Below are 23,728 nucleotides of genomic sequence, written 5' to 3'. Positions count from 1 at the left end.
GTTGTGCTTTTATAAAATAAAGAAAACAAACACGATGCGCTTTCTGCCATCTCGTCTTGAACAGGAGCGCTTACAAAAATTAACTGAAACTCAGCGAATACATGCCTCACAGACATGATAAATATATCTATAGAAAGCTTTAAATTACTACTTAACGAAGTAAAACAAATAAAACAAAAACTCTTTCATTATAATCATAATCCGTAAAGATGCACTTCTCTCTAAAGGCGCGTCTGAGGAGATGGCGAGTCTGGATCGGCAACTTCATCCTTGTGACACTGACTCAGAAAACGCTAGTTTATTAGTAAATAATTCAAATATCTCCTTATTATTTCCCCCTGACACATTCATGGTAATTACTTTAGCCGGTGCTTTGCGGCAAGCTTAAGAGCTATTGTGTGCATTTGAACGCAGAACTGTTCAGCTGCGCTGACGGCACGCTCGCTGCTGCTGGACACTAAACACCGTCGAGCCGCTCTTGAGTCGCAGTAGCACTGTCTCGTGTTGTTTCCACCAGCGTGTCAAATTTTTATTTTTTTTTCATCACTAATTGATGGATGTCTAAAATATAAAAATAAGGAGAAGCCTAAAACAAGCTCGATGCCCGGCCCGCATCTTAACTATGACGTGAAAATTGTCCCGAAGCCTGGCCCTAGGGGCGTAAAAAAGTTGAAATGCAGGGTTCTAGGTCAGGCAAAAGGAAACACCCATACTATGCAGCAATCATCCTTAATTGCAGAAAAGTGGCAAAACATCTCTGGAGTGAACCTCAGATTATTAAATTCGAAAGTGCTTTCCATATTTGTATCAACATTGGCTACATTTGTGAACGCACATTTTCTGCAATGTCACGCGTCAAGTGCACCTCCGTGCGCGTCTTATAGACTGCAATTTACAATCGCAACTTTATTGTACTGTTACTCCTTTTGAGCCGAATTTCACAAAATTGGTCAGCTCCCGACAGCATCAGGTGTTTTATTAATGGTGAGTATAATTATTTATTTCAATGAATGTAATCAATTAGATATAATATTTATGCTATAATAGACTATTATAAATCTGGTTGGTTTGTATTGGTGACATAATATGTAAATTATATGCGTGCGGCCAGTGAGACTTGCACTTGGACCATAGTGCGGCCCAGTGGGAAAAAAGGTTGAGAACCTCTGGTTTAATGTAACAGCACAGAGCTGTGGGAATGATCTCCAAAAAAAACACAGGCACCCTGAGTCACACAGTCTGTTGCACAAGACACGAGAAAAAAATGTAACACAGCATAGAGAATCGCTATGATATTCTGCGTTACTCTTGAAGGGCGTGAGAGGAACTGCTTGTGTTTGGTCCAGATCTTAATATATATACGACCAGTCACTATATCAAAACACAATGTCATTCTCATGCCAGTTCACACCCAACCACACACGCACGCACACACACACACACACACACACGTCTGGTTTGCTATCCTTGTGGAGACTCTCCATAGGCGTAATGGTTTTTATACTGTACAGACCGTATATTCTATTGCCCTACACCAACCCTACCCCTTACAGGAAACTTTGTAAATTTTTAGATTTTCAAAAAACTTCATTCTGTGTGATTTATTAGCTTGTTTACCCGTGGGGACCTCAATTTAGGTCCCCACCGTGACACGAGTCCCCATGAGTCTGTGTGTATTCAGGTTTAAGTCCCCACCAGAATAGAAAAACACGTACACTCACACACACACACACACGCTCTCTCACACACACACACACACACACACACGCTCAGACACTCACAGACACATGCACACACTCTCTCTCACACACACACAGACACTCACACACACACACTCTCTCTCACACACACATACAGATGCACAGTTTAGTTTAATGCAGAGGGAAGCTACTAGTCTTAAGGTAGTCTCACCATGGCAATGAAGCGGCCAATGAAGCGGAAGTAGGTGAGGTGGTCGGGGTTGATGGAAGAAGCAGGGTTAATCTGCAGACAGTAGTTGTTTTTCCCGGCATACTCAAACAGACAGTACATGGGGTTCAACACCTCATGAGACAGCAGGAAAAACCACTCCCTACAGACAGAAATACAAAACATAACATTACAACACCAGCTAAAGATGACCATACATTCACTTAAATATTCCTGTGTTGGCACATTACGCAAAAATAAAAATAGTTTGGGGAATTCGTTGAAAACTTCCAAATCAGTATGTAGTTTATTAGTATAAATTAGGAATGATTTCTGAAAGTAATGAACAGATGTCTACACTAGAGGGAACATTTCATTTTTTGAGGCCTGACAGAAGCCTGTTTCTTTACAAAAGACACAACTACTTATGAGAGTAATGGGAAAGAACAGAAAACTCACATAACTTGTTAACAACAGCAAAGGAAATACCAATTCAGAAATATTTCATTTACATTGTAACAACTTTCTCTTCATTTATTTTTTTTAAATATTATTTCCCACATTTTAGAAGAGCAGTAAAGTCATAAAAACGATGAAATAACCCACATGCAGCTCTACATACTACATACTCTGTGCATTCTGTCAATCAACTTCATGAGATGCATCCTGGTAAGCTTTTAATACACAGTATGTTATGTTAAAATCTATGTATGCTGGACACATTTTGGCTGCCTTTCCTTCACTATTCACTCCAACTCATTAATTAAAAAACAGTTATGTTTTTACCAATTTCAGTTTTGCAAAGAAAGGCACAATCATTCTGTGAGCCACTTGTGAGGGACGCTAACAAAATCAAATGAAAACAAATTTACAGAAAAATAAAAAAACACAAATGTGACCCTGGAGCACTAAAGCAGTCATAAGTAGTACAGGCATATGTGTAGCAATAGCCAAACAATACATTGTATGGGTCAAAATGATCCATTTTTCTTTTATGCCAAAAATCATTAGGATATTAAGTAAAGATCATGTTCCATGAAGATATTTTGTACATTTCCTACCGTAAGTATATCAAAACTTAATTTTTGATTAGTAATATGCATTGCTAAGAACTTAATTTGGATCAATTTAAAGGTGATTTTCTCAATATTTGTATTTTTTTGCACCTTCAGATTCCAGATTTTCAAATTGTCCAATCCTAACAAACCATACTTCAATGGAAAGCTTATTTATTCACAATTTAAAAATGTTTAAAAAATTGACCATTATGACCAGGGTTCCAGGGTCACAAGGGAACATTTTGTAGAAAACGAATTTGAATCAAAACATTTATTAAAAATGACAAACAAATGAAACACAATTTGATGTACTACTTCTACTTTATAAGAATTAAAGAAATTCCCAGACAAGAAAATGCCACCAAAAGTGAAGTTTCAGCTTATTTTGTATGTAAAGAACAGTGCAGGTGCAACATAAAGTGATGAAGATGAAGGCAGCACAAACACACATTAAATCATGAGCAGTACAACAGAACCCAAGCCCTGACCTTTGACCCCGGGGGTGTTTGGATAGAAGCTTTAGGGGCAAAGGATGATTGGGGGAGGGGGTGGTTTGGTCGACGCAGACACCTCCAGACATCCGGTCCGTGGTTCTACCCTGTGGTAGAACAGCATGACGTAACCTACCATAGGGTAAAACCACTGACAGGACACAGGAGACAGACACAGACACAGGAAGACAACTACGAGGTCCAGACACCAACGAGCAAAGTTACACCACAGCCACCCCGAAATCAGAAACACTGACGCCACAGGAGCTCATACTGAACTTGCCTGGCTATTCCTCCGTAATCCAGTCCCTCCTCTCCTCTCATGATGATGTAGAGCCTCCGGCGGAGGTCATACGGCTTCATGTTCATGATCTGAGAGGAAACACCATGACATTCTCATTATAAAGGGTGTCAGCAAAAAGAAAATGTGAAAACGTGCTTTAGAAATGCTGCTTGTCCACCTCAGGAGGTCAAAATAAAATTATATTATCCTTAAAGGGATAGTTCACCAAAAAATGAAAATGTTGTCATTAATTACTCATGTTGGAATGTCGTTCCAAACCCGTAAGACCTTCGTTCATCATCAGAACACAAATTAAGATATTTTTGATGAAATCCGAGAGCTCTCTGACCCTTTATAGACAGCGTGTGCTGAACGTAAACAACGCCAATTATATTGATTATGTTCTGGGGTACTCTCCAAAATGGCGTTATGTTATTATGGTTTTCTTTGCCCACAAAAAGTATTCGCATAGCTTCGTAAAATTACATTTTTGGGTGAACTATCCTTTTAAGGCCTCTTCACACCAAGAATTTAAAAAAAATTTGCAAAATTGCGAAATTCAGTCATAAAAATGGGATTTACTGTATAACTCTGAATGTAATTTTTTTTCTTTTAATAAATTGATGTTAAATTGTGTAAATTTCATGATTTCAATTAATTAAATGTTTTTTTGATTAATACAATTTAATTTAACCATTAAAACAGAGTCTAGAAAAAAAATTAACGGAGCAAAACAGAATCCAGAAAAACGAAAATGGAAAAAACTAATTTGAAAAGAAGAAAAAAAAAACGGATTTTCAGATCACTTTAACTACAACTATACTAGCATCCACACCAGCGGACAACGATCTTTTTTTTCTAAGCGCGCAGTGCAGTTTTGTCATCTGCTGCTTCAATCGCTCAAGCTCTTTAACGTCGTGTGGATGTTTTATCACTCATCAGCTGCATATAAAAGCTTTGAAAGTGATTCTAATGATATTGTTCCTCTGTGGCATTACTGTTATAGTCGTGGTGTGGACTTCCCTGTTCTCATAGAATTAGAATGATTATGAAAACTTATAGTTATCATCCTGGCCTTAAATGAAGACCTCCATAATTTGGGGACCAATTTGGTTTGTCATTATACCCACCTGCTGAAATGAGTCCTCAAAGAGAGTCTGTCGGGATACGGAGATCTTCACGTGACTGGGTAGTGCGTTGGACTGCGTAGAGAGAGAAGAAACAGCAGGCCATACATTAACTTGCTGATGCTAAATGACAAAAATGTTGCACTAGATCAAGACCTAGAGCGACCTGAACAACTCACATGACACAAGAAGCGGAACTGGTGATATTTCCACCTGAAGCTGCGGTCGTACGCACCCGGAGAGCCTCCCTGTCTTGAGCTAAACAGCAAACAAAGCACCGTGAGAGCATTCAGATGCCATTTATTCCAGGAGTGTGGCGCCTCAGACGTGATCAACATGAGCCAAGTTTACAAGCGGCAGAATAAAGTCACCGCTTCCACAAACAGGTCACAGTGACACATCAGTGAGGATTCAGATCAGAGAAAGCTTTGTAATTTACAGGTCGTCTTACATTTACATTTAGTCATTTAGCAGACGCTTTTATCCAAAGCGACTTACAAATGAGGACAATGAAAGCAATCAAAATCAACAAAAGAGCAATGATATGCAAGTGCTATAACAAGTCTCAGTTAGCTTAACACAGCCCACGTGGCAAGGTTTTTTTTATTACATAATAAATAAAAACAGAGAGAATAGAAAAAGAATAGAACAAGCTAGTGTTAGAGGCCTTTTTTGCTTTTGTTAATTGTATAATAAATAAAAAGAAAACAAATAGATAGAATACACAAAGATTAGAGAAGCTAGTGTTTTTTTCAATCTGGTGTTGAGCTGGTGTTAACAAGCACAAGACAGTTCACTTTAGAAAGAGGGAAACTCTGAGGAACGAGACATCTACGACAACAAAAAGATGTATGAGAGAAACAATGGAGAGAAACAAGTAAAGAAAAAATAACTCTAATATTCTGAGAGGATATAACATATAAACAAATTATACATGACCAGTCAAAAGTTTGGAATATTTAGGATTATTTGATGTTTTTAACGAAGTCTCTTCTGCTCACCAATGCTGCATTTATTTGATCAAGAATACAGTAATATTGTGAAACATTATTACTATTCAAAATGAAATGTTTTCTATTTTAAAATATAATTTATTGCTGTAATGGCAAAGATGAGTTGTCCGTGTCACATGATCCTTCAGAAATCTTTCTAATATGCTGATTTGCTCATTATTATTGTAAATGTATTATCAGTTTTTTTTTGTTTTTGTTTTGCTGCTTAATGTTTTTGTGGAAACCCTGACAAAGTTCAGAAGAACAGCACTTATTTGAAATAGAAATCATTTGTAACATTATAAATGTCTTTACTATCACTTTTAATCAATTAAATGCATCATCGCTGAATAAAAGTATTCATTTATTTCCTTTTTTTTATAACCCCAAAAAGTTCTCGAGCAGCAAATCAGCATATTAGAATGATTTCTGAAGGGTCATGTGACACTGAAAATAAAACAAAATCAGCTTTGCATCACAGGAATAAATTACAATGTAAAATATTTTAAAATAGAATATGGTTATTTTAAATTCTAAAAATATTTCACAATTTTACTGTATTTACTGTATATTTGATCAAACAAATGCAGCCATGGTGTGCATAAGATAAAAAAAACATCGTAATTAATCCAAACTGGGAATAATGACCGGTAGAGTATGTATATATATATATATGAAACTGAATCTTTATCATGAATCATACACCTACACTGCATCGACCATCAGCTGTCTAGGTACTGGGAAACCCATGTGTGTGGGTTTGAACCGTCCACAGACTGGAGAGCTGCTGTGAACCTGTTACCATCAGCTGCTTGATCTACAGTCTCCGGCCTTCACATACAATCAGAGCATGCAGTCTGAGCTACAGCGTGTGCGATCTTTACCCTGACTCAAAGCCTGGCCGGGGGTCTTTAAAGGTGGTGGTGCGAGAATTGTGGTCCACAAAGTATCGCACCCCCTCTGCCGTGTACTTCATCTCCCAGCCGGGCGGCAGGGGCGGCTCCTGGATCATCCTGCAAACGGAGGAGGGCAGTGAGAGCAGCGCACCCTGCTGGACGCTTAACACTACATAACATGACCGTGCCTCAGGAAAGTCTAAGACGCTATGAACAAACAAACAATGTAAAAATAAAAATGAGCAAACAAAGAATGTTTTGCAGCTTCAGGGGATGAGTGTGTGCTATTCGTTTTGGTTGAGCAGGCAGCTACCTTAAAAATAACGCAGCTTTCCCAGCAGTTTTACAGACAGAGCTAGACATTAGGCTTGGCACCGCCCCCCAACGCCGTTTAGATTTTTTATAGTAATAAATCATTAAAAATAATTTTGTTCAGTTAGAGAACAGACAATACAATTAAAAACTGAACGCGTGTAACAGATCAGCAGCAGGAGTCAAGTTTCATTTATCTCGTGAGGAGAGTGAGATAAAAAAGACAAGGCGATGGTGGAAGATTTAGTTTCGAAACGAAATGCAAAAGCGCTTATTTTGAAATTATTCTGGATTTTGTAAAACCTGTTGGCTTTTGCCGTTTATCTAAGGTGATTTTGAAAGATTTTTTTTTTTTTTTAACATTCGTATCTTATTTAAATTCTACTGTGTTTGCTGATTTTCTGGTTTTTTTCATATTTAAACTTTGTGTAGGTTATATGTTGTTTTTAGTGCTGTCAAACGATTAATCGCATACAAAATAAATGCATGTGTATATTTATTATGTATATATAAATACACACACATGCAAGAAAAATAGGTTATTTTTATATATTAAATATATTTATTTATAATATAAATTATATCAATATAAATATAGACATATAAATACATGTAAATATTTTCAATATATATACTGTATGTGTGTGTATTTATATATACACAGAACACACGCATATACTATACAAACAAAAACTTTTATTTTGGATGCGATTAATCTCGATTAATCGTTTGACAGCACTAGTTATTTTATATTTGGCCTATAGCATGGTGTATTTTTATTCGTTTGGTTAGATAAATTCAACATTCTATGTTTAATATAAGCGAGTTGTTGTCTATTCTATCAATTGATGCAGAATTGCCGCTAATTCGAAAGTGAGAGTAAAATGCGCACGGGCGTTTACAAGCTATTTAAAAGCGAAGAAAAGCGAGGGAAAAATCAAACGAACTGCCCCCTCCCTCCCCTGGTGATACCGGTATTACTGCTGTTGTCACATGGTGATTATCCGGTGGGAAGATTTCCTCACCGTCACAAATACACACTGCATGGCAAAAAAACTCCCTCTTAGACAGGAAGTGGCCCTCTGACTGACATAATATTTCTTACGCGATAACAAGGGAACAAGCGACATATGCTTGTGGATATCCAGTGACTATATTCTGACTTCCTCAGAAGCGCATATTTCGACAGCAAACAGGACTTGGTTTCCAAGCGGGCGGTGAACACACATCCTGGGATAGCAGGCCCATCAGCCAATCAGATTAAAGCTGCCAATTTTAGTCAACTCTCGCCCGCTTTTCTGTCAAGTTGCACTGCAGCTGTTTTTGGCACATTACATGGCATGACATTATTCAGCGCCAGTTGAAAATAAAATTCAACATCTGAGAAACGTCAGACGAAAAGCGCTGTTTGACTTGAGTCACATAATGCATGTAGCTTTAAAGTGGTCAGTTACCTTTTCATTAGTAACTTATATTGGTGCCAACTATATTTTCAAAAGTGTAGCTCAACTGGAGCGCAAGTATGAGCAGCTCATAGCTTCGCACTTTCAAAGTAGCTTCCCCAACACTGGTAAATTGACGCTTAAAGAAGACACACAATCTGCAGATGATTTGCTGTGGACCGCATGGGTCATGTGACTGGAGGACATGATTACCCTTGGGTTCGAGGGTCCTCCCACTGCGTCGTTCGCGTGTTGTGATTGACATAGTACACTCTTCCGTTGTCCTGACGTTTCTCTGAGGGAAAGAAATTAAATTTAGTAACATTGTATTTTAAAGGGTTAGTTCACCCAAAAATGAAAATTAGGTTGCGTTTTACTCACTCCCGAGTCATCCTAGGTGTATATGACTTTCTTCTTTCAGACGAATCCAGTTGGAGTTATATTAAAAATTGTCTTTGATCTTTCAAGCTCTATCATTGCAGTCAGCGGGTGTTGCAGTGCTTCAGTCCAAAAGTAGTTAAATAAAAAGCGCCCACCCATTAAAAAAAAGTGTCTCTCACAGCTCCGGGGGGTGAACAAAGGCCTTCTGTAGTGAATTGATGCATTTTTGTAAGAAAAATATCCAAATTTAAATTGTGATAATCACTTTAATGTAGCTTGCACCAACAGTTGTACACGGAAGCAGCTTCGGGCTGATGACATATGAGGTCAGCATTGCGCATGTGCCGGTAAGTCTCGTGAAAACCAACGTTTGTTTACATGAGCAAAGGAAGCAAAGTTTCCTTACTTTAGCAAAGGAAAACCAGTCTCCTCTTGGCTTATATCGAAATCCTCCGACATTCTTCTTTACAAATCCTCGTTTTGTACTTCTAATAAGTGACTGGTGTTTTGTTTTCAAAACAAAACATATGCTGATTATATGCTGAAAATATGCTGATTTGCTGCTCACTTCTGAGCAGCGCATGCGCAAAGCTGACCTCATACGTCATCCTCCCGGAGCTGCTTCCGTTTACAACAGTGAGCGCAAGCTAGATTAAATTGATTATTACATTTTGAACATAGATATTTTTCTTACAAAAACGCATCGATTCGCTACAGGAGGCCTTTGTTCACCCCCCGGAGCAGTTTGAGACACTTTTTTTTAATGGATGGGTGCTTTTTATTTAACTTCTTTTGGACTGAAGCACTGCAACACCCGCTGACTGCAATGATAGAGCTTGAAAGATCAAAGACTATTTTTAATATAACTCCGACTGGATTCGTCTGAAAGAAGAAAGTCATATACACCTAGGATGCCTCGGAGGTGAGTAAAACGCAGCCTAATTTTAATTTTTGGGTGAACTAACCCTTTAAGCTAAACAGGGTAACGCTTACAATTTTGACAGCATTTATTAATGCAAGTTAATAAAAATACAGTTGTTCATTGTTCATGTTAGTTCAGAGTGCATTAACTACTGTTAACAGATACAACTTCTGACTTTAAACATGGAAAATTAACATTTACTAAAATTAATAAATGCTGTAGAAATATTGTTCGTTGTTATTTTGTTTTAACAAATGTAGTTAGCTCATTTTAACTAATGAAAACTTGTTTGTTGTTTTAGTCAAAGCCCAAAACAAAGATTAAAATGCTTTTTTGCACACAGTGGTTATGCAATAAATATGCATTAGATAAAACTTTACTTGCAAACACTGTTGCTTCCTGATAAATGTACAGTAATGGTGTTATTGGGTGCTACAGTTTAGAGAAGATAAATTTTCAGCATTCATATTAAACCAAAAAATCAATCGCTGTCATTATTTACTCATTACAACACATACAGCCAAACCAAAATGTATTCAGACATTTATTCAGATATTATTTCTCACATTATCATAGTTTATTCGTTGTAGTTTAGAAAATGGTAATGAAATATGACAAGAACTCAGAGTTGAACTGTGTCAAGAACAAATTCATCTTGATAATGTCAGATAACTTTGATAGAAAGGTGTGTCATGAATTCTGTTGAATAGCTGTCAGCTGTTAAATTTAAGAACACAATTAGATAAAACCAATTTAGCTCAACCAATTACCAAGCAATGCTTCATTCTGTTCAGTCTGTGGTATAAAAAGGTCGCATTAGCAATTAAAGAGAAAACACTGAAGCAAAACATGCTCAGCTCAAAGCGTCTGAATAATTTTTGCTCCCAAATTTTACTGGTAGTCTACTGTATGAAGAATTTTTGGGTATAATTTGTCACAGTTTACTTTATTTTGCTATCATCACTTACATAAATGAACTATAGTGTCCTGCACCCACTAGTAAAAAAAATATATCTGGTGTCTGAATCATTTTTGGTTTGACTATCATTCTTACGTTATATGTTTTCTTTTTAATAAATTTACTGTAGTGCTCTTTTCTAAGTTTAACTTGTTATTCACCTTTTTCTTCCCCATTTGGACGGATTGGGCGAATACTCTTTTACATATTGAAAAACATCAAATTTAAAATGATCCTTTTACTCTCTCTACAGGCCGATGGCTACAAGAGTGTCAAATCTGACTGAAAACTGACGAGTCAGTGGGGTATCTCACCAGGCATACCTTCTCCAACTTCACTTTTCAGATTTTCAACTGGGTTTAACAGACAGAAAGAAACCTTAACGATTTAAAGATTGAAAAAGAAAAGAGAAAATCTGCTGGCCAATTGCTTTTTCACAGGGACAGACGCAAGAACCCCCTCATTGACTCCACGACTAACATCTTGTTTTCATTAAGAGTCGTTAGTGGAGCACACAGTAGCCCTCACATTACTGCTCACACAACACTCTCTTTTTCAGATTTCCCCCCTCCTTTTTAACCCTCTCATCGCAGAGATTCCTCAGCAATGTTACATCGCTGAACTCACAAAAGAAAACCTTCACCGTTTTTAAAATTGAAACACAAATTCTCTTTAACCAATATTAGTTTTGTTTTTTATGGAAACACAGTTTATTTTTAAGCATCCAATGAAAAATATTAAGGTGTGGTTTTAAATAGTTGACAGTAAAAACACACTTTTAATAATTATTACATGCCTGCCTATACTGAAACAAAAGTTTCTGTGCTTTTGACCAACCAATTTCTAACACCTTTCGTATCACTCCAGAGCCCCAAGCAATGATTTCAGCTCCAAACTATATGTCATGGCTATTTATGTATTTTTTTAATAATCAGGATAATGATCAGGCAGATTCTGCTTCACTTTGGGGTCCTGATCACCCCTGTTTTATTTATTTTGCTGCTGAGTGTATGTTAACCCTAAATACCACACGTATGTGGGTCAAAGATGAAAAAGGGTTTAAGCATAAAAATAATAAGTGTAATACTACTTTAAATTGTTGTTGTTTTCCCCCCAAAAAAGTCAAACATTTTCTGTTTAATTTAATTGCAATTTTGTTTTTGTTTTTCTGAGCAAAAAATAAATATCATACATTTTTCCTTGATTTACTAACTAATTACAACTAATTAGTTGTAATTTAAAAATGTTTTAATTTGCCAGTATCCTAGGTTTTGCCCATTTGTCAGTAAGAATTTTTTACTCATTTAAAACGCAAATCAAATTTAATATGCTCCCTTATTCTTTTATATATTTTAATATATACACATCAGAATAAGCATGTTGTTTGAATTTTTATGTAAATATTGTGTTACACTGAATGACAATGTGACATTATTTCAACCAAATTTTGACATTTTTTTCTCCAAAAACATATTTGAAACCTTAAAAGTAGACACTTTACTTACATTTAATGTGCTTTCTATGGACATAAAATCAATTTTGTAAATGTATTTTGATGCGGACATCTTAATGTCTTTGACCGAAGTGCATAGCTGCTTTGTGAGCAAAATAAATGGTTGGATATTTATTCTCATCTCTGTTTTGGCCTATATTCAACTCCTATTGACCATGCGGTTTCGGCCGGGTGCTACATTTATTTTAGAGACCCACTAAAATTTACTATACATCAGTAGATGACGCAGTACTAACGTTATAAATATTAAAGTAGAAAAGCATGAATGTTTCAGCCAACTTCGGCCTCCCCGTTTACAGGCCGCTCTCTACTCCTAAAGCTCACGGTGAGCTCAGTAAAGACACCTGACCTGAAGATAAACGTGAAGGAGGACTTACCCCAGCCTGGAGGAAGAGCCCCGAGCGGGTCATTCTCCACCGTACCTCCGGACGACTGTGACAGACAAACAGAGACACACACAGACTGCAGTTAGGACTTGAGCTTCTCAAGCTTTTCAGCAGAACCTGCTCAAATAAACTACCAACCCAAAAAGCAGCAGGACCATACAAACTCCAGCCGCACTGCAATAAACCCTGTTTCTGAAGCCAGCAGCTCACAGAGTTTGCCTCGCGCTCTCAGAACGAAGGTGTTGGAGAGCCTAGCCAGTGCTGTCCAAATACTACATGCCTGCTATGGGCAGAACACACACACACACACACACACACACACAGTGTTCCAGTGATCTCACTGGCTGCGAGAAAGCCCCACCCTGTCTCCATCCGCCCAATCCCGACCCCACCCACGCCTCCGTCCTCTTCTAGCAGAGCTGTGAAAGTACACAGGGAGGCGCGATGTCTGAGCGGACTGAAGCGGACATTCATGAGCGCTCCAGATGGCCCAGCCCCCCACCGGACAAAAGCACCTTTATTCCCCACCATGGCTGTGTTTACTCTGTGTGTCAGAGTGTGTGTGTGTGTGTGTGTGTGTGTGCGTGCGTGTGTGTGCGTGTGTGTGTGTGTGTGTGTGAGAGAGTGTGTGTGAGTGTGAGAGTGTGAGAGTGTGTGTGAGTGTGAGTGTCTGTGTGCACACACGCGTGTGTGTGTCTGTGTGTGTTTGGTGCACGGAAGTTTAATTTATTTGTACACCCAAATCCACCCAGTGCGTGTGCTTTAGATGGGCATAATTATATATGAAAAACAGTCAAACGCAAACTCTGTGGGCATGTTTGTGCATTTATACTCCTAAAAACAAATCTTTTTCTTAAAGATAACATTACAAAGCAAAATGAGCAGCACTACTTTAATCCATGCTGGAATATAACTACACCTTCAGAAAGGTAACAGGATTGACATTAAACCTTGAGCCAGACATCATGAAACCATGCGCTTTTTTGAGAGAGGATTCAATGCACAGATTTTCACATATTTTCACAAAGCAGTCATAAGTAGCAGGGGTATATTTGTAGCAAGAGCCAAAAATACATTGTATGGGTCAGAATTATACATTTTTCTTTTATGCCAAAAATCATTAGGATAGTAAGTAAAGATCATGTTCCATGAAGATATTTTGCAAATGCCCTACTGTAAATATATTAAAACTTAATTTCTGATTAGTAATATGCATTGCTAAAAGCTTCATTTGGACAACTTTAAAGATGATTTTCTAATTTTTTTGCACCCTCAGATTCCAGATTTTCAAATAGCTGTCTCTCAGCCACATATTGTCCTATCCTAACAAACCATACTTCAATGGAAAGCTTATTAATTCAGTATAAATCTGAATTAATATGATGTATAAATCTCAATTTCAAAAAATTTACCCTTATGACTGGTTTTGGTCCAGGGTCACAAATACACTTTTCAATTATCGATTTTATATAAACTATATTATGAAACATTTTCCCAGTGAAACATTTAAGATTGGCGTTTCTGTACGGAACAGTCTGTTTTAAAACAAGGCACATTTGTTTTTATACTTGCCTTAATCAAGTCTTAATCATCTGCATATATTTTTATCAATTTATATAATGTAATTCCATTTTCTCTCATCCACTTTGCTTGCTATTTAAAGGTGGATTGTGAAGCAATTTCTGCAGCACAAGCGTCATTAAATGGAAAAGCTCAAATAATGCCTGGCTTTCCTCATCTGCCCCATCAAGCAGGTAATCCTGCCCCAAACTCACACCACTGGTCAATGTAGAGTCACAGAGCCACAGTATTTATACTGTTTAAGGTAACTAACCCATAAAGGCTTTATTATAGTTGTCTCTGCATATTAAGCTTGCGTAAGAGGAAGAATTTTAACATCTAATCACTTCACTTTTAAAGGAAGCGTTTATGTTGTAGGAAAAAAAATAAAGATTCTCTCAAGAAAAAAAAAAGTACTAAAAACGCAATGACCACTGAAGACCATGAGTGTTTGCCATTTTCCAGTGGGCCTTTACCATGTCACTGCCTTCGTCTTAAGCTCAAGAGGCATTCCTGCGGTTGCAGCCAAGAGCTCTGACTAAGCAAACTTAAAACTGGCATCTCACAATGGCCACTTTACCATAGTTTTATCCATTTTCCAGCAAGCCATTATATCAGTGGTGCTTGTGGATGAGGCGTATCTGATATCTCACATCTGCATTTATGAAGCATTACCAGTTGTATGCCTTAGTTGGGCTAAAGAAGGTCAAAAATGAGGGGGATGTTAAAAACTACTGAGTGTGTCAGTATGCCCCACCCTCAGCTGTTTCTATGACTAAAAAAGGTAGGAAAAAAATTAAAGAAAACCATGACATCATCTTCACTCCTTCCGCACAGCCATTAGACCCAGACCAAGCCTCAAAGAAACCGAGAGAGAAGAAGAGAAAAATAAAGGCTTAAGAGAGAATACATTAAAAACACAGAGAGAGACAAAAGAAAACGGAATCGCTTACGAAGACATAGAAGACTCGATTGTCCATATAACTGGCCACAGAATAAAAACTTTCCTTGCTCTTAAAGGAACAGTTCATGCCAAAATTAATTCTGCCATGAGTCAGGACGCACCATATTTAATGTTTGACAGGAATGAAGACAGAAGTACAGCGCGTTCAATGGATTGTACTGTTATTGGACTAAACTGAATTATCAGTAAAGTAAACTGAGCTGAATAATTACACTATTGTCTTTTTAATTTTTAATGTTTTTTAAAGAAGTTCCTTATGCTCATCAAGACTGTATCTATTTGATTAAAAATACAGAAAAAACTGTCATTTTGTGAAATATTATTATTATATTATAAAACAACAGTTTCCTATTTTAATATACTTTGAAATGTAATTTATTTCTGTGATCAAAGCTGTATTTTCAGCATCATTACTCCAGTCTTCAGCGTCACATGATCCTTCAGAAATCACTCTGATATGCTGATTTATTATCAGTGCTGGAAACAGTTATAAAAATATAACTGAATATAACAAAATATGAAGTGCTGCTTCATATATTTTTTGGGAGCTGTGATACTTTTTTCAGGATTCTTTGATAAATAAAAAGTTAAAAAGAACAGTGTTTATTCAAAAAAGACATTTTGTGTCAATATATACACTACTATTCAAACGTTTGGAGTCAGTAAATGTTTTCTTTCTTTTTGTCTTTAAAGAAATTAATACTTTTATTCAGCAAGGACGTTTTAAACTGATAAAACGTAATAGTAAAGACTTATATTGTTAGAAAAGATTTCTATTTTGTATAAATGCTGTTCTTTTTAACTTTTTATTCATAAAAAAAAAGAGAGAAAAAAAAATGTATCACAGGTTCCAAAAAAAATTAAAATTAATCCACACAACAGTTTCAACATTGATAATAAATCAGCATATTAGAATGATTTCTGAAGGATCATATGACACTGAAGACTGGAGTAATGATGCTGAAAATACAGCTTTGCATAACAGAAATAAATTATATTTTAAGGTATATTAAAACAGGAAACTTATATTAGAAATTGCAATAATATTTCACAATATTGCTGTTTTTTCTGTATTTTTGATCAAATAAATACAGCCTTGATGAGCATAAGAGACTCCATTAAAAATATTAAAAATCTTGCAGACAGTAAAATTGTCAGATTACCTTTTCCCGTCATTGCTTCCTAAAAAAATAAAGTACAGATTAACAGCAGTCAAGCTCCAAAAAGCAAAACAATAGTCCTTGTACTCTATACGCAATATCTTACAGTAGCTTTTAACAGACCCAAATTAAATTGATTATTCATCTTCCCCTCTACTAAAGCTAATTTTTTGGAGCTTGAAAGACACTATTACTATCTACTACTGTTGTTAGAAAAATCTGTGAGATGATTCTTATATATATGAAGAGTTCCAATGCAAAAGCCTCTAAAAGCCATCTTGGTCAAAAATGAGATATCAATACTGAGTGATTGCTCTCCACACATAGTATATGTTTATCAAGTACTTTAACTTCAAATGTGATAAATCCCAGCCTCAACCCATTCAGAAGTACCAGTACTTGCATAGAAACCTATACATAGTAGCCAGAAAGAAATGCTCATTTTAAAGAAAAACGTCAGATGTACTTAGAGGCTTTTGCATCTGAACTCTTCATATATATATACATGTAAATCAGTTTTCAGTAAGTATACGAGAACAACAGTGAGACAGTTTTTTATTTTCGCTTAGGGCCGGAAGCAGCTGTTAATGATACACGATTCTCTCAGGAGATCCTAATGAGCTGCAATTAGCACACAAAAAGCCCAGTGTGTGCTCTGTGACGTGAGCCAAGGCCAATAGAGTGAGCTGTGTTGTGTCAATGGCAGTGTCCTGAGCTCTCAAACTACTGCAGCAGGCATGTAATGTGGGAATCAGCCGTCACATTTCACCCTCACGTGAGAATTGAACCAAAGGTCTCTTAAACAAACGCAGCAAACTATCATCTAAACTTCATAACATGATCGTCTACTGCCAAATGTACACTGCAAGAATGGCACAGAAAGCAGCATCTATGTGTCTTTACACAGACTGCAACTCAGAGGCTGCACAAATGCATTTACACAGCAGATACAACTGGATACTTTGATTTTAGGGTATGAGCAAGCTTCATTTAGCCTGGCTTTTATGCAGCATTATATGCTTACAGAGATTTCTGAGCAGGCCTTAACCCTGCAGTGTAAAGATGCCTTTATGTTATTGATGTAAACTATAAATGTTACAGACATAAGGGAAGCCTCAGTTACTGCCCTACGAAATCCGTTTTATTATTTCCCAAATTTCGTTTTATTTATTTTTTTCCAAATTCCGTTTTTTTTCCGTTTTATTTATTTTTTTCCAAATTCCGTTTTCTTTTTACTGGATTCCATTTCTTTCCGTTTTCATTTTTCGAGACTCTGTTAAATTGTATTAATAAAAAAAACATGTCTAATTCATTGAAATCATTATATAGCAATTCATTAAAGTTTAACAAAAATATTTTTTTCTATTTTTAATTTTGACCCAATTCTGTTTTCCATTAATTTTCTGTTTTCCATTTTAATGGTTTCTTTAAATATTAATAATCAAAAGCATCTCTAATTAATTGATAAAGAAAACTAATTTATTATTATTATTTTATTTATTTCTCTTTTTTCCCCCAGAAATACTGTGCTGTGTATTAACATCTTTATGCTATATTGACCCGAATATAAGACGATGTTTTTTTCTTGGAAATACATCTGAAAAAACGCGGTGGTCTTATATTCAGGGTCTAGACTTTGACATGTCAATAATCCACCCACAACAATAGGTGGCGCCAAATACGCATAAAATGAGTGTGCCATGAAATACGTAATGTAATGCGTGTTGTAAAGATCGCGAGTAAAAACAAAAGGAAAAAAAAACCTTACAGCTGCATGAGTCGTGACTGTCACTTTAGCCTGATGGGACTAAACTCTCTTTGTGATTTTAAAACGTAAGACAGTACCCAGATTTGAAGACTACATTAAGATTTAACTTCTACTGTTAATAAGATTTTGGTAGGCTACTATTAGATGGATAGCCTAAATGTCCTAATTCAGATGGGATACTGTTTTTTTTTTTTAATGGTATATCAAAAAGTGTATATTTTTTAAATGTGATTGTTGATACATTTTACCAGTTTTTACCATACTTTCAAAGCAAAAATTAAAATAGGAAAAATATGCAATATGAAAATAATTGAAGACAAAATGTGTTTTACTGAGAAAAAACAAGATTTGTTTTTTTCCAAAAGGTACATCTGGAAAAAGGGGGGTCGTCTTATATTCGGGCCAATACAGTACATTTTCTGGTAAATATCCCTTTAAAAATTATGTTTCTATAATAATAATAATTTTATTATAAGTAGTTGTACTATCATTACCTTAAGTGATATTTCTGTTACCGTTTCTTCAAGTTAAACAGAACTTTTATTTTGAGGGGTTGCTGGTTTCTGAGTGTATATGATATGACGAAAGTTTTACTCAAAAGAAATGGTCAAATGCTCATGAAATGACTCTCAGAGCAGTTCTAGAGATCATGTTTATGTGCAGAAACTGAAAACACTGCGAGTGTGTGTGTAGTAAGCGAAAGTTCTGCGCCATTCATTCACACAGAGACATGCAGAACATGCAGGATTACTATTTAAATAGTATTTTGTGGCTTAATATTCACAGACACTAGTCCATATTGTGTTTTGATTTAAGTGCTCTGACCTACTTTTGATGTATCCATCCAAAATTTAGCAAATTCCATTTTTATGACTAAATTCTGTGATTCCATCTGTGTTTTCCGCATTGCAGAAATCATAAGGCCCTAATAGATAAACACGATCAATATTTTTCATATCACAACTGCTGACGAATTCTATAATCGCACTTAATATCTAAATTTTTGGATCCTCAACTTCATGCATTTTAAAATATTTTTATCACTATCATCATTTAACAAACATCACGAACAGTATCACAACATCAATATTAAAATTTCTATTTTTTTGTTTTTTTCAGGATAACATTAATAATTTTAGCATCATATTTAAAAGCTATTTAGGAGGCCTAAACTGCAAATTATCAGTATATTTTGAAGCCATGATGGCGATGCACACACACTAAACTATTTTTAATGAGGAAATTGCGGTACACACAGATTGGAAGAGTCTTTCCTCATTCAAAACGTTCTTTTGAAACTTTTCCAAGGCATGCAAGCACTGCATTGTTTCAGATGAAGTTTAAAGTTGGGAAAAGGCTTTCCCGACGTGACGATTCTTCCCATCTTACATTGAGCTTCTCTGGATGTTGTTGTAGCAAAAATGAAAAAGGCACAATGTTTTACATGGCTTATTATCGTCTGCATGCCAAGACACACTTGGTGGATGATCCTATGCCTCAGATTAGTTGGAATCGAGTCTTCGCATGGAGCTGCGGTATTCAAACAATGAACTTAAAGGGTGGGTCCCGGCTGGTTAGTATGGATTCTGAGAGCACAGCGAGTCCCTTCATCTGTTCCACTGTGCTGTTGCAAAGGCTTATTGAGTGTGTTTTACAGAACCTACAGAGAAGTGCTGTTTGTGTACATAAATGACACTGTTGTGTATTCTAAAGTTAACAAACTTCAAACATCTTGGTCCAATTTTATCTTTGCTTATAAAATGGAGCAGCTTGCATAATGCACCCTAAAGCTGAAAAACCTAAAAGCCAAACCTGAATTTTGATGTTTTTCCAAAGGATTAATCCCGCAACAGAGTAATAAGAGGAGAGAGAGAGATGATGAATACAGTGATGGCCAAAATTATTAGAACACAAGGTAAAAAATGGTTTTACGTCAGTTACTTCTATCTTTTGCTGTAGTGTGTCAGTAGGAAATATCAGTTTACATTTCCAAACATTCATTTTGCCATTAATTGTAATAATCCAGTGAGATTTTTGTCTGACAGCAGCCAGTGCTCCACACAGAGATCTGATCTGATCCTCATCATACTGAAAGACAGGTGGTCACACGCAGCAAACTTACTGGTAAATTACAGTTTAGAGATGGTGTATGAAAACATCCTTTAGAGAAATGCAAGTATTGCGATCCGTGAACGAAGCATAAGATTATTGGTATGTGCGGGTCAAGGTCAAGACATGCTAACGTAAGAAGTCTGCTTTGAATCAATCATAAAATTTGCGATTACTCCACACTGTATATAGCACAGCTGGTTCACAGAGAATGCATTTTTTGTTCCACTGCCTTTGCTTTTCTACGTAAACATGCACTAGACAAAAACAAACAAACACGTTTTTTTGAGATCCTGCCTTTTCCATTCATCACTGCTGCAGCTCTGCAGTTGGATACTATTGAATGGCATCTTATTTTTAAAAGCAAAAAAACACGTTCTGTGTGATCAGCCACATTTACTTTATCAAAGAACATCACATTATGACTTAAGCACTAAGAACACTCCCGTTATAATCAGTGAAGCCGTCTACACTGTATAATGAACGAATCTCTTACACACCCTGTGCATATCTGTACTTCGTTGTTTTACGATGAGAGAATTTACGAGAGTTCAGAATTCAGTCAGTGATCAAAACTCATCTGAACGCCTCTGATTGCCATTGCATTCATAAACTCAACAGAATCACATGTGATTGGTTATAATGCGCAAGCCTGTAAACGCATAAAAAGAAATATGATGCTGAATGAACAGATCTAAATTTAACACCGTAATTTACATTTTCCATTTCATTTACACTTTCTTCGTAAATCCATGTAATAGATTTAGTTCAACTGTGCAAGCCGCCGTTAATTTCAGACCTGTGACACGCTATTCCTATGGTTATAGGCACAAGAGAATAACACGTTTATGACTGAATTTGATCAATTTCATCGTCATCTATTAATTTTTTATTTAAATCCTTATTAATTTCTATTGTGGTCTGCTTTGGCAAGTTGCTCATTGTCAGTACTGCACCATACATACGTTACTTTATAAACCACCCACTAATCTTAAAGGGGTCATATGACGTTGCTAAAAAGAACATTATTTGTGTATCTGGTGTAATGAAATGTTTATGCGGTTTAAGGTTAAAAAAACACATTATTTTCCACATACTGTACATTATTGTTTCTCCTCTATTTCTGAAACGTGTTGATTTTTACAAAGCTCATTGGTCTGAAAAGCGAGGTGTGCTCTGATTGGCCAGCTATCCAGTGCGTTGTGATTGGCCGAATACCTCAAGCGTGTGACGGAAATGTTACGCCCGGAGCAACGAGACAAAAACATGAAAACCCATTATAAACGAGGCATTTGTTGCATCCAGTGGGGACATAATTACGATTATAATGACTTATACTGTCTTGTGTTGCATCGCACCTAAACATAAACATAAAACCATGTCTGCATTTGTGATCGGAGAAATGACAATCTACAAGCGCTACTCTACACTGTTCAAAACTCACGTTTGAATCATCAGTGGCAAATTCTTTAAATATGAAAACATACTTACAGTCTTGAGTCAGAACAGCCAGCATTGTAGTCTACTCTCCCAGGATCAGGAAACAGTCCTTCATAAAATGTGCTGCACACATCTGAATATTTGGGTTGAACTGTTCTGGAACAGTGTTGTAAATACAACTTAACCACTGATTTCTAGTCGTGTCCTCTTTCGGAAGACCAAACAAAGTAGTTTCGCTTTCACAACGAAACTCACAGCATCACACACGGCGGGCTAGAGTGAGCGGAGGCCGGCTAGAGTGAGCGGCCGGTGGATTCGACGAAGGAGCATCCGGCGGGCTTGCGGCAACCACGTGTGATGATCCCGGGGCACACAGCACCTTCACGACATGGTGGCGGCAACAACAATACTACAGCGAGAATAAAAGTTACGCCTTCTTGCTTTGCGTGAACATTTGGTCGGCGTTACGCAAATCTTCCCACATCGTGACGTAGATATGTGGGGGCGTGTTAGAACGAGCCGTTTTAGGTAGGTGTGGCTGACTTTTATAAAGAATATCTCTTTGGATTTGAGACTTTGCAACTTTACAGATCTTCTTTATGCACCAAAAGCTTGTAACACTCCAAAGAGAAAGGAAAAATTGAAATCGCATCATATGACCCCTTTAAACTACCTACAGTATAGGAAAATGGGTTTAGATTGTGTTTATTATTCCCTTTAAACTTAATTTTCAGCAAACATTACTCCAGTCTTCACATGATCCTTTAGAAATCATTCTAGTAGGTGCACAAGAAACATTTCTAATTATTATGAATGGTAAAACTGTTGTGCTGTGTCATATTCACGTGTTTTTTTTTTTTTGGAAAACAAACCGTGATACACTGACATAGTACTTTTCAAGGATGCATTAAATTGAAGTGACATTTATAATGTTTCAATGTTTCTATTATAATCCAGGAATCCTTAAAAAGTCACCATTTCCAGAATAATATTGGGCAGCACAATTGTTTTCAACATAGAAAATAATCAGAAATGTTTCTTGAGTGCTGCTCGATAAACATTTCTGATTATTATCAATGTTGAAAATAGCATATTATTAAAGCATATTAGAATGATTTCTGAACTGACACTGAAGACAGGAGTAATGATGCTGAAAATATAGCTTTGCCAAAGTTAATTTAAATTTTAATAATATTTCACAAAAAAGAGACTTCTCCCCAAAGAGGTGTAAAGAACTGATTGGCATGAAATACAGCACTAACATTTACATCCCAATCAGTGATGGATGACGATTATTAGTAGTGCAACCTCTAAATCAGAGCCTAGTACACACTTCTGTTATGTTGTTAGCCCTTTAGTGTCAAAGAGAAGCAGAAGACATGCGTAGCTCAAAAGCACTTTGCTGATGAGGAGAATGAAGCATGTTGTTGACCTGGTAGAGGTATCTCTGGTTGAACTGCTGCATGGCTCCCTGCAGCTGGCTGCGCTGAGACTGCCACTGCTCATAGTTGCGCACAGACTCGGCTGTGGGCCGCTGCCACGTGGTGGTTCTGGTGTTGTGATCCACATAGTAGAACCTGCCACGCTGATCCACACGCTTCTCCCAGCTACAACAGACACGAATCATGGGTTAACACCAGCCCCAGATACATGCATAAGAGGCCATGCACAAACACTCCCAGATGCTGTTCTTGTAGGGCACAACTTTTTGGTTTTTCAAATGCAATCTCGCAATAGACAGCATCTTTGACCTTTTGCCATGTTTTAACGTTTTTTTTCAGCATCTTGTGCCTTTAGACTAAAAGTAGTTTTTAAAAAATGCCTCAAGAGCCTTCATTCTGTGTGAATACAGAGCTCCAGACGGTGACTACATGGTTGCATTTTGTGACCTTTTCTCTTGCCAGAGCAACTAAATTTTGTTTGAGGTCACACTAGTGCCACTACCAATTTACCTAACTAATATTTAAATTTCACCTATAAATAATTGGTTTTTGTTCATGAAAATAAATTTACATCTGCATACCAACTCAAGCAGTAGTCAAGCTACTGCCACTGAAA

At 36.7% G+C, this 23,728-nt stretch overlaps 1 protein-coding gene across 2 annotated transcripts in view; it reads right to left on the bottom strand.

The window, feature by feature from the left end:
• Positions 1–23,728, bottom strand: part of wwp2 (WW domain containing E3 ubiquitin protein ligase 2) — a 60,768-nt gene that overhangs the window by 12,062 nt on the left and 24,978 nt on the right. Inside the window, exons 10-17 of one of the 2 annotated variants that reach the window (XM_016244130.1) lie at positions 23,103–23,277; positions 12,661–12,715; positions 8,723–8,804; positions 6,744–6,872; positions 5,047–5,125; positions 4,871–4,942; positions 3,741–3,829; positions 1,912–2,071 (exon numbers count right to left, since the gene is read on the bottom strand). In XM_016244130.1, coding sequence (XP_016099616.1) covers positions 1,912–2,071; positions 3,741–3,829; positions 4,871–4,942; positions 5,047–5,125; positions 6,744–6,872; positions 8,723–8,804; positions 12,661–12,715; positions 23,103–23,277 — 841 coding nt within the window. The remainder of the gene's footprint in view (positions 1–1,911; positions 2,072–3,740; positions 3,830–4,870; positions 4,943–5,046; positions 5,126–6,743; positions 6,873–8,722; positions 8,805–12,660; positions 12,716–23,102; positions 23,278–23,728) is intronic. The other variant, XM_016244131.1, reaches the window with a different exon arrangement.

The sequence above is a fragment of the Sinocyclocheilus grahami genome, unplaced genomic scaffold, assembly GCF_001515645.1.
Source record: "Sinocyclocheilus grahami isolate Dianchi unplaced genomic scaffold, SAMN03320097.WGS_v1.1 scaffold709.1, whole genome shotgun sequence".
Lineage (NCBI taxonomy): Eukaryota > Metazoa > Chordata > Actinopteri > Cypriniformes > Cyprinidae > Sinocyclocheilus > Sinocyclocheilus grahami.
Note: the sequence above shows the minus strand (reverse complement) of the source record. Positions and strands in the feature narration are given on the sequence as shown.